Source organism: Acanthopagrus latus, chromosome 4 (assembly GCF_904848185.1).
Source record: "Acanthopagrus latus isolate v.2019 chromosome 4, fAcaLat1.1, whole genome shotgun sequence".
Classification (NCBI taxonomy): Eukaryota; Metazoa; Chordata; class Actinopteri; order Spariformes; family Sparidae; genus Acanthopagrus; species Acanthopagrus latus.
In genome coordinates, this window is record NC_051042.1 from 17,900,653 (window position 1) to 17,912,510 (window position 11,858).

Genomic DNA, 11,858 nt, shown 5'->3' on the forward strand with positions numbered 1-11,858 from the left:
TGAGGAGCGGCGGGGAGATTTAATGATACGGCCCGACTTTAAAGAAGCCTCTGGCACACGGGCGCACACAGAGGATCACCAAGCACACGCGAAAACAGCACAACGGAGGGAAGTATTTGCTTAAGAAGATGTTTTCTCATTAAGAGAGACGGTGACAAGCTTATAGTGACCGCTAAATGCAGACAGCGCCCCCTTCTGGCCACAAAGCGGCTTCAGCCCCATGGACAAGAGGCTCCTGTATTTAGATGAGGGTTAACCTTACTAGAAAACTTCAGAATGATTTTTTTCGCCCCATTTTTATTTTATTGGAAACCAGTAGTGCACAAGCAGCAAACAGCCAACAAAGTACACACACATGTTCAGGTATTTTCCTTTCTCCCCATCCTTCTGCATTTTTCACTCCGTCCCTCCACACATCCACCCAAAACTCTTAGAAGGAAAACAAACATACAAGAAAAAAAACAAAACAAAAACAAAAAACAAAAAAACAAAAAACAAAAAAACAGCAAGACAAACAAATCAGATCCCAAAATAAATAGAATGGGGGTGGAAAATACAACAGGGAGGATGTTCCAGGTGTCATAAAAAAGTAGATGCATTTGGAATCGGATGGCGTCCAGAGGAGATGACAGGCTGCCATCTTTTGCAGGGGTTGGCAGATGAACCTCTCGGGGAATGTTTCACCCTCTCTTGCGACACGCAGGACTTTCAGCCAGTTGACCAAGGCGTGGTGGAAGGTGGATTTGGGCTTCTGATGAGTGACGCAAAAGCAACAACGTCCGAATGTCTCTTAGTGAGGCTTGTAAGGGGCTAGGTTCGAGTGTAATGTCAGGGTGTTTTTCTCTTTTGAGTTCATATTGCAACCATGTCATCAACACAATTTGATTCAATATCACCTTTTAACTGCACTGCAAGCATAAAGTTGTCTGAAACAGCCTTGAATTAAAACCAAGTGTGCATCCAAATGTGTGATATTTGTCTGGCCATTATCGTGTTTTTTACTTTAAAAATCATTTAGAATTCGACATGGTGATAGTTGTTTCCTCTGTTGTTTTCAATGTCATTTAAACATTTCGGTTATGTTTTGTTTATCAAGAATGCTAGAAGTCATTAACTGAATCTATTCAGAGCAGATGAAGAGCCTGACGGGTCAAAACCAGCTGACAATTTAAACAATAAACCAAACTCAATGAAAGCTTGTAATACAGCCTCACTTCTTTCCTAGCTCTGGCTAACATTTCCTGATGAACCTCTTCCTCTCTTCTACCAATATCTTTTCTTAATTACGGAATAATATTTATTCGACTCCGCTTGAACGGCTCAGTTGTACAACATTTGGTGGAGCCTCAATTTACTGAGCATAAAATTACAAATAAGGCCAATTTAACAAGTTAATTAATTAGAATATGGTTGACTTGACCATGTTACACCGATGCCAAAATATAAAACATCCGCTAGACAGCTGGAAAGCTCCCTAACTGCATGTTTGACAGATGGCTGGCACGTGACCTTGACACTTCATCAAGCCAAGCACTGAAGCTGAGCCTCTATGTATTTGTGGCTGGATGATGCGAGCCAGAAACACAGATTCCTCAATTATGCTATTATATAAACAGATACAAAGCAAAAGATCATTGCAAAATGATGAACTGTCTGGATTAAACCATAAAAAAGAATCCTCTGAACTTGTATCAACAAATGTTTATGTTCCACCAAATAATGTGTTCAGGGCCCAAGGACTTGAGGTTTAATGAGCAGCTGTTGCTGGCAGCGCTCAAGATGCTCGTGAGAGAAAGAGAGACGTACACACAGACAGAGAGAGCAGACCCACAGACAGCATGAGACAAAAACAATATTCATTTTCCATCACATTTATTCTTTAAACACATACAATGTCAAAAACAAAGTACAGACAGCCTGTTCAATGATATAGTGTAAAGAAAGGGTCTACAACTTGTCTGACGCTAAAGGTGCTCGGAGGCTCCTTGCTTTGAAATAGACGTCTGGAGGATCTCACAAGGACCCTCTTGTTGTTCTCAAAGTATTAAATCGGATGGTTGGAGGTTATGAAAGTTGAGTGAAGCACCTCTTTGAAATGTCTCACTGTTACAACAAAATTCTACAAAAACAATGTGGGAACCTTAAAGCCATTCTGAGTGAAATTCTTGGACATGTTTATATAAAAATACATATACAGCAGCAGGATAAAAGTAACAGACTTTTACTGGAAATGTACATTTATAATGTAATTACAGTACATTTACACTCAACTTTCAGGATGTCCCAATTTTAAAACATACCAACAGAAACAAAAGCAGATTTTTCAGTTTGCGATTCTTATCTTAAAGCAACATTATGCAGAAATTGGCATTTCATATGATTTGGCGCCCGCCACAAGTTCTGAGTGCAACACCACTGTCATGAATACAAATCCTAGGTCTGTAACAATCGGACAGATGTAGTGTAGGTGCTAACTCCAAACAAAACTCATTACATCATAACAATGTCCTACGTTTTAAACTCGTATATTGAAGTAAACATGTATAACCCTGTGATCCGACTCTCTCACTGAAGTCACACAGTGTGGAAACAAGTGGGGGAGGGGCTGAGACAGAGACACCATTCACCCTGTTACAAGACGCTGTACCATCACAATGATTTTGAAGCTGTTATTTGAAGGTAAACAAATTGACATGAAGTTGCTTCAAAATCATTCCGATGGTACAATATGTTTGGTTCACGATACAAGTTTAAGGGACATAACATTGTGATGCGTTTTGTTTGTAGTTAGCACTTACATTATGTCCGACAAATCATCACAGACCTGAGACTTGACAGTGATCTGACAGAAACTGTGGGGGAAACCTAATCGTACAAAATGTTGCTTTAAGCCAAATCAGTCAAGTACTTAATCATTTTACCTTTTTTTTTTTTTTTTTTAACTTAATGAGACATGTATCTGTGAGGTTTTCTCTGGTTGGTAAATCTGTAAAAATGTTCATTCATTCACAACTTAAAGAACTAAATTCACAAAACCTAGCAGGAATTGTTTGCACCGCACACACTCTGGCAATACATCCTCTAGTTAATATATTAACCCATGAAAAATATCTTTTTTTAAACAAGACATGACTTTAGAGGTCCACTCAAGATGTGTCAGTATTTAACCAGTTGGAAATTCTTACAAATCTAAACATCCTAAACCACCTATTATAAAAATATTGTTACCCTGATCCTTTCTGTATATATTCAGTTCTGCGCCGAGTATTATTTTTCGGGGAAAATAATTATTTTTTTGATTCAGTGTTTCAAGGCTGTATTGTAGTTTCTGCCATTTGTGATACTTGTAGGAATAGGAAAAATAAAGTTCACAGATGAGATATTTATGAAATATTAAAATATATAAAAGCGAATATAATCATTTTAAAATATTTTATCATACATTGTCAGTTATTCCTTTTTGCCTTGAGACTTCTCGTACACAGTGAAACACCTCTCACTTACTGTGCAGCTTGTTCGAGGTGACCACACACTCTCATCTGTACAGAAGTGGTTTTTAATGCAAGCTTTCAGTCAGAGACCGAACAAGAGGATCAAAGGCTGCATGAAAATACGTTGTGCAGATGTTCTTGTTTTTTTGTTGTTGTCTGCCTTTGAATCACTGAAGTACCATTAGTAAATTGTAAAATTTGTTTTACTACATTTTTTTTTTCATTCAATGAAATAAGGCAAAGATAAAAAAAAAAAGCTTTTGAAGTTTGGATTTTAAAGCGAACTTTGCAAGCTAATTAGGCTAATTGACTTGACATTCACTTTATGACTATCACTCCCTCAGTTGTTACAGCTAGGTTAACGATATGTGACCACTTACTTGCAAGTAACAATATGTACAAGACAATCTACTGGGTTCTGGAAAACATTCAGTCTTCGATATGCAAAACATATTTTCACATCAACTTGACTAAAGAGCAACATTCATCGAACACGAGCAGAGCTGCATGAAGTATTTAGCTGCAGTTAAGAAATAGTAACTGTTGTTTTTAATGAGACAGTGAGATGGATGTTTGGCTTTTGTCAATCAGAAACTTTGCCTCCACTGAAGAGGTACATGAACTTTTGGGGTGCTTCACACATGAATAATGGTTTATTTACAGAAGTGCTAAGAGACGGAGGAAAACAAAGATAAGAAAATGGAGCGTTTGGCATATTTTAGAAGTGGAAATCATGTCTAAAGAACCTTCCTTACAGGTTGTTTTGGATACATTATCTGAATATATAAAGATCACGGAGACGGACAGTAATAGTTTAGCTAAGATTGGTATTTGTAAGCCTGTGGACAAACGGCAAAAAACCATGAGTTCTCGTCTCTTCAAGGAAAGTGGTGCATGTCATTTATTAGACACGGGACAGTTTAAGGGCTACAACATAAAAGATATGACACATACCAACAATATGTCTTTTCTACAAGACATCTGGGGTATTCATGTTCCCTAAAATGAAGAAGCTCAATAACTTTGTCTCAGTTTCAGCTGAAGATATTGATAAATGGGGGCCATTTTTAAAGAATTTTTCAGCCAATGTGTGTTTCGCATTGACTTAGTCCTGTCAGTGGACACGTGACTATCAGAGAATCAAATCGTGTTCTCATTTTTCGAGTGACATCCAAGATCCATCTGATTACCACATTAAAGACACTACTATCTCATTGTACTTCTGAAAACAGGCTCAACCCATCTTTCATGAAAGACCTCCATGGATGATGTTACGGTACTTCCCGCCTGTCCGTCTTCATGCCCTCACGTTCTCATTGTTTTGATTTGATCTGGAAAAATATGAGAAAAGCAGGGAATCAGCAAAATATAACCACCATGAAAAGCAGCAACAGCCTAATTGAGGCACCCTTGATTCACACTGCACTGTTAGTCCAGAAAATCCCTATGGGTCATTTGACTAAAATAAGACTACAGCCACTGTAACACAGAAAATATGGTAAGGAAATTAAATAACACATTCTAAAGCTTAACAGTAACACAATATTGTAAATAAAAGGTACAGTGTGTAATATGTAGTCGCATCTAGCCGGACAGACTTGGCAGAATTGGAATTTAATGTACAAAAGCATGTTTTATTAAGTGTTTAATCACCTGACAATAAGAGTCCTTAAAATGAGCCGTTTATATCTAAATAGAGAGCGGGTCCACGTCCACAGTGGCCTCTATGTTGCATTGCTATGTATTTACAGTAGCACAGAATGGTGGTAATTTCACTTTAGCAGGACTTATTTAGATTTATTCCTCATCTATTGGAGTAAGGCAACACATGGAGCTATTTTTGATATTTCAGATGTCAAACACAGTCAGAGTAATGACTTAATGTGACAGACAAACCGTTCAGTTTTATAGACGAAATAATAAAATATATCTTTACCTCATCACTTGAACTAGTAGAAATACTCAACGCTGTTGTGAACGAGTTCATATTAAGAAAACAACTTTCTTGTCCATGAGGGCCTCTGTAGCTTCTGGAGCTTTGCCAGCCTCTTTGGAAAGGGAGGGGTGAGCGAGTGAGTGTTGCAATCTATAACCTCACAGCTAGATGCCGCTAAATACTCCATCTTTTACACACTGTACCATTAACACAGCACTCACAAAACACCAAGTACTCACTGTATAATTTGATCTATGGAATGATTTGAATGAGAGCATTAAACATGACAAAAAAAGAAAAGAAGACGATGTTGATCTGGTGGAACAGACCACACTGGGCAGGCTGATACAAAGTTATGTGCTGTATATCCCCCAGTCATACACAGATATGCAATACACAAACAAACATATGATCCTTTTTGATGTGGTAAAAAACAAAAGACATCTTAACATTCGTAAGATTCCCCTTAGAAAAGGTCCTGATCATTAAATGAGCTCTGTGGGACTTCTGTGTTGCGCTGGTAGCCGGCCCTATCATTATTTTAGCAGACTGCATTTCTTAAGTAACATTAGCTGCTGTTGCTCTGTTAGCGGAGCAGACAGAGGCACTGAGACAAGGCACTTGACAACATGCATCGTTTACAAAGAAATCCACAGTCCAGCAGCATTTGACAGCTAAAACACATTGTCCCCAGGCTTCTATAGGCAACCAGGAGATCCAGAGAAGGTCTCATTTTTCACACTGGATTACAACCTGCTCACATACGGCCATGTACATTGCTACAAACTGTTACACAGAGCCCCTTTAACAAATAAGCCACTGCACACCATCCTACAATACACTAAAAGGCCAACTGATGAGAGGATCATGTTTGGAGTAAAAATACACAAGGTTGTTGCTGCTAATCAAACATCGTCATGTCTGCACTCACTGGTTCATGTTGAAATTGAGGTTATAGAAATAATTAAAGTCCACAACACAGAAGAACTAATATATCAAATGATGATTATATAGAATAGTATCTACATTGCTGTCACCATATCCACAGGTAAACTTTAGATGCAAACTTAGCAGAGATGAGTTAATGAAAGACAAAAAGTGGCGTGTGCTTTGTTGTCCACCAAACTGCGTTCAGCACATATCGTACCTTGTAACCAGTCGACTCCCTCCTGTAAACCCTCTCCTTTCAGAGCGTCGGTGGCACTGAAACGTATCAATGCATCACATTTAAATAAAACAGTATCTGAAACTGACAGCTTTGTCAGAAGAAATATCCAAAGTGAGGACATCATGACAATTTTATCCAAGTTGTACAAAGTAATCAGGTCACAACATTCAGACCAGCCAACAGCGAAATACTTGTAAAATATGTGACTGGCTAGTAGTTAGCACTCACGAGCGTAAAAACAATGATCATCTATTAAGGCTGGTAAAATGTTAGCATTCACTAGCAATTTGTCTAGCACTAGACAAAAAGGTTCACTCTGTGAGTAACTATGTTGCTTCTGTCATGTTTGGATTTAACCATCTGTACAAACTCACACAGGGTTGTAGGCAATTAATGTTCACAGTCTAGGTGGAGAGCAGCATGTGCAACTGCTGCATCAGATGTTTTACACTATTTCTTGCGTTTAAAGTGTTAAAGCTAAAAAATCATTACAAATTGCCAATCACAGATATGCCTCAAGGTATTTGCCCAAGATCCGTATAAAAGGCATAACCTTGATATGACAAACAAGTGACTGCTTTACTAGCATAATGTTTACTCATTCAGCTAGTTCAGGTGTCTCCTATAGAGGAGGTGTGGTTTAAAAACTACAGGATTATGTCACAGCTGATTACAATTTGTCCATGATAACTGTTTCTCTGTCACACAGGCATACAGGAATATTGGCAAATTAATTAGCGTGTTCATACCAGATGTGCCAGGGTTTGTCTTTGATGTTCTCCAGACACAGCAGCTGTGAGACCTTGACTGAAGACAGAGCATCTCTGACATCCATTTTGTTAGCAAAGAAGAGGATGGGGATTCTCCTGTGTTTAATGTCTGCAGTGATAGTAAGAGAGATAATGTCAGAAATTTAGTGCAATTCAGTTCTAATACAGAGAAACAATATTGTGAAACCAAGTAAACTTGGAAACAATAATGGCAGAGATTCGAACCTAGATTCAAGAATCAGGTCAAATGTACATGAACGCACCAGGATGGTTTAGTAATGTGTCCAGTTCTTCTTTGGCTACAACCATCCTCAGTTTGTCCGCACTGTCGATGACAAATATGATTGCCTGGCCCTCCCTGAAAATTTGAAGAGATCACAGAAATGAGTGTGTGTAAAGACAGCAAACAGGACACGTTTTTTGTGTGTCACTAGAACACTCACTTGTAATAGTGTTCCCATAGGTTCCTGTATCGACCTTGACCAGACATGTCGAACACGGTGAAGGAAAGACTACAAGAGAACAAGAGAAGACAGAAAATCTTCATGAGCAGAATACATCAAATGTGCTGTAAGATTAGATTGGTTTAACTGAGACAGAAAAATACAACCATGAGAAGATGAGAAAACATGTTTTAAAAGTCCAACAAGTTGTCAAACAATAACCTGGACGTCTTGAACTTCTCTATGCTGAAGCCGATAGTTGGGACAATGTCTTGTGCCTGGGCCTGAAAGACAAGACACATACAGTATAGATTAACAAAACTAAACAAAATAGGAAGCACAAATTAGCAACATTTCTTAAATCCACTGCAAGTTAAACATAAATATGCTAGTTCACCATACTGAATAATCATTAATTTGGTGGGTACATCAAAACCACTGTGTGTCTGTGTGAGGGAAAAACAAACATTTCTCAGATCAGTTGTGTTAGAAAGCATTTGGGCAGACTTACATTAGTGGGCTTCAGGTGGTTGATGATGGTGGTTTTTCCACTGTTGTCCAGACCAAGACACAGCACATTCACCTCCTTCTTCAGCCCAAGCCATCCTGCCAACTTGTCAAACAGCCCCATTAGCTAGCCAGCAACCATCAGCTCTTTGTTTGATCTACGAGAGAAAAGGACCATAGGTACAGTGAAAGTTAGGAAGTAACAGCATCTTTTACAGAGGCTGTTATAGGCTCCATCGGCAGCTGAAATAAAACAAATATTAATGAGATGAGTGGTTCTGCGCTTCTACACTGACATTTCATTTGACTTGTACATGAAGGTACATGCACCTAATGCAACCGCGCTAGGTGTTTAGCTGGGTTGCTAATTAGCATCCGCTACTCTGGCAGAAGCCGTTTAAGCTAACACAGTTAAAGCTGACTGCGGCGAGAAGACGCTCGTGTTTACTAGCAACAGAGAAACTCTCCAATGCAACTATCGACAAAATATAACCAAGTAAAAGAGTTATCTCTCGACGACTTTTATTCCCTAACCGTAGCTTAAGCTGACATACTTAGTGGGCTCTCACCAGGGTGTAACGTAATTACCATTCGCCAACAGCTATTTAGTTAATCTCTTGTTGTTTCTGTTGCTAGCTAGCCTTAGCCAGCGTTTAGCCTGTCACTATTGTACACAAGAAGTATATGACTTCAGCATTAGACACTTGCTCTCTGGTAACTGATTCATATCGCCAGTTTTACACGTCAGACATGAAATAAAACGGAATGAGGTGAACAAGCCTGAAACGCAAATTAGCTTGCATAACGTTATGGGGATACTGATGAAGCTAATACGCTAGCGGGTGACGTTATCGCGTACTAGCTTGTTAGCTTGTCTTATCCTTCCCCAGCCTGGATTCTCACCTGTGATTCAGCCTTGCGTTCTTGCGTCCAGGTTGTGCTTAACGTTCCCCTCTGCTAGCTCACGAAATAAGCAGGGTCAGACCGATGTTTCATTCATTTCTCCTCTCCTTTCCTCTCCTCTCTTTCATGCTCCCTCGGCTCACAGGGGAAACAGAGTTATTTACAGTGTGTTGCTGGGAGACCGAGAGAGCGGACTCGAGCCTGCCACCTGCAGGACAAACAGTGAAACACACCTGACAGTGTGGTCCTGACACAAGCAACAGGGCTGCAGTGATACAGTCACCACAACATTTCTAGTTGCTTGAGCTTACTGTTTGTTGTTGGATTAATTTTTCGTTTGATTATTCTAGTTGTTTGATTTATTTAGAGTTAGAGTACAATAGGGTTTGACATTTTGGGAATAAGTGGTTTTGACTGGACAGCGACATTTATATTGCATGTACAACGACATGAGAGTCTCAGAAACACACATTTAAGAATCCTAATCAGTGTACTGTCACACTGACTCCACACTGGCAACATGAACCTAGGTATAGGTACAAGGTAAAAATAAATAAATAAATAAATAGTGATAGTAAAAAAACAGTAATAAGTCTTTAACAGGGGTTGGTCAAACCTTTTCACCTAGAGGGCAAAAACGGAACTTGATGGTGGACTACGAGCCAAAGTGGATGTGTAAAGTTATACAGAAGCCCTGAAAAGCAAGTGAGGAAAAAGCAATGCTTGTACAATTTAGTCGATCCTAAATAGTTTTCTCTCCGATGTTTATGACTTAAAACAAGTTTAAAAAAGTCAAAGTTCTTTAATTTTTTTTACTAGCCTCTCAGGGCTTCGGTGGTGCTAAGATCTCAAGATCCCTTAATTGACTGACTTCCTAAACGGAGAGCTCAGATTATGAAAAACGATTGATAATAAAGAGCATTTTACCTCAGGGCCTCACGTTGGGCAACCCTGGTCCATAAGTTAAGTACTTTAAGGCTATGAAAATAATAAGTATTTGATGAAATTATCTACAAAACAAATGCAACCAACTTATTGCAAATTATTTCTCAGGTTTGTGGAGTTAAAACTGAAAAAAAATGTACAATGCAACTTAACCCTATCATCCCACATTTTTTGCATCACTTTTAAACTGTTTTATTGACCTTTTTCCAGATTCTGCAACTACATTTGTTGATTTACTTCGAAAGATGGTCAGCACCTTGAAGAACATATAACTTTGTTTAAAAGCTATATAATACGACATGAATTTGTATGGAGTGTTAAGAAAATGTGTGTGCCACATTGTCTTTCACCACTGTGTTGGCCCCTTGAGGCTGTGCCTCTGTGACCTTCCATAAGCACCTCTTTGACAAACTCACCTGACAATTCTTCATGTCCAGAAAACGTGTCAGTCTCTTAAGTGACAGTAAGTGGGACACAGTCATAGTTCATGTGTTTGTCAGCGAGCGAGTGTGCATCCATGGATGTGTGTGTGTGTGTGTGTGTGTGTGTGTGCTAATCAACCTGCTTTGAGGAGAGATACGCTCCGGCCTGGTTTGGTTAAAGTCTCAGAGAGGAAAAAACAAAGTATTAAAATAGGGCCGTTTATTAAGGAACAAACATACTGAATAAAACAAACAACTTCCACGAGACTTTTTGTACGAGACATACTGCATTATCATGAGGATAGAACGTACATTTCTATAAAATCTTTTGACATTCAGCGGTCTTCAGTTCAAAAAAACATGATTGTATTCACCATTCTGTCGCTCTGTGTTTCTGCTGAATTGTTTCATTAACCAGCTGAAAAAAAACCCCAAAAAACGGCTGTTGTTAAGACTCGCACGCTGCACCACACGTTACCGTACCTGTTAATCCCGTCCACGTCCTCTCTGGTCATGAGGTAACAAGACTTGAGACCAATCAAAGTCAATAGAAACCATTGGATTGTCACTTGGAAAGAGAAGAGGTATTGGTGAACACTTGAATAGACACTAGAGAGAAGAAGTCCTATATTCAAGTGAATGCTAGTATTTGCTGAGATAACAAAGAGGCCGCATTAGGCCAACGCTGACAGAGGTTTGTTGTTGTGGAGGCTGTGGTGACGATGATCCGTAAGATGATGACTTGTGGTCTAGCAGCTCTCGCATGAGGAGCGTATTGTACCTGCTACACCTAACAGTCTGGTGCTTGTGCAGTTAGTTTGATGATGATGCCAAGGAGCTCCGGTTTGTTTCCCAGCTCACACGCGCACACACACACACACACACACACACACACACACACACACACACACACACACACACACACACACACACACACACACACCACTGTCTGTCTTTGTGCAAAGGGTCTCACACTTGAAAGCCGCTCTGTTGGATGTGGTGAAGCTGCAGGCGGAGAGACTGTATGCTGCTTATGATTCTCCTCTGGTGACCAATCAAACAGATTCCGATGCGCCTGATGTCACTGCAGGGGGAAGAAGGGGAACATCATGACAAACGTGTCTTTAACCTGCAAGAAGCATACTGTAAAAAATGTGACGACATGGATATAGCCATATTTAGCATAGCAGGACAATATACCCTAATAGTGCTGTAGTTGTAGTGGTAATGTGAAAGTGACAAACAGTGTGTTCATGTGGTGTCAGAATGAAAA

At 39.4% G+C, this 11,858-nt stretch overlaps 2 protein-coding genes across 3 annotated transcripts in view; both read right to left on the reverse strand.

Moving 5' to 3' along the window:
- Nucleotides 1-1,855: 1,855 nt before the first annotated feature.
- Nucleotides 1,856-9,414, reverse strand: LOC119018518 (ADP-ribosylation factor-like protein 6). 2 transcript variants are annotated; one of them, XM_037096249.1, is made up of 9 exons: nt 9,219-9,414; nt 8,320-8,473; nt 8,031-8,092; nt 7,809-7,877; nt 7,629-7,723; nt 7,345-7,474; nt 6,575-6,630; nt 5,428-5,539; nt 1,856-4,822 (listed from the first exon to the last, which is right to left on the reverse strand). In XM_037096249.1, exons 2-8 carry the CDS (start codon nt 8,437-8,439, stop codon nt 5,475-5,477), a joined length of 597 nt encoding a protein of 198 aa, XP_036952144.1. In that variant the 5' UTR covers nt 8,440-8,473; nt 9,219-9,414; the 3' UTR covers nt 1,856-4,822; nt 5,428-5,474. The 2 variants fall into 2 exon arrangements, with proteins under 2 accessions (XP_036952144.1, XP_036952145.1); XM_037096250.1 differs by lacking the exon at nt 5,428-5,539 and having other exon boundaries at nt 9,219-9,410.
- Nucleotides 9,415-10,796: 1,382 nt separating this feature from the next.
- The window catches only part of LOC119018279 (ephrin type-A receptor 6-like), a 52,765-nt gene continuing 51,703 nt past the window's right edge, over nt 10,797-11,858 (reverse strand). The window contains exon 20 of the mRNA XM_037095812.1: nt 10,797-11,669. Coding sequence (XP_036951707.1) covers nt 11,555-11,669 — 115 coding nt within the window. The 3' untranslated portion in view covers nt 10,797-11,554. The remainder of the gene's footprint in view (nt 11,670-11,858) is intronic.

Excerpts from the sequence above, each read along its gene's own strand:
- LOC119018518 (XM_037096249.1), bottom strand. The coding sequence starts at position 8,439 with ATGGGGCTGTTTGACAAGTTGGCAGGATGGCTTGGGCTGAAGAAGGAG. Across the intron at positions 7,878-8,030 it reads GAGAAGTTCAAGACGTCCAG|TCTTTCCTTCACCGTGTTCG; the intron begins GTTATTGTTTGA and ends GTTCTCTTGTAG. Across the intron at positions 7,475-7,628 it reads CACATTACTAAACCATCCTG|ACATTAAACACAGGAGAATC; the intron begins GTGCGTTCATGT and ends CTATCACTGCAG.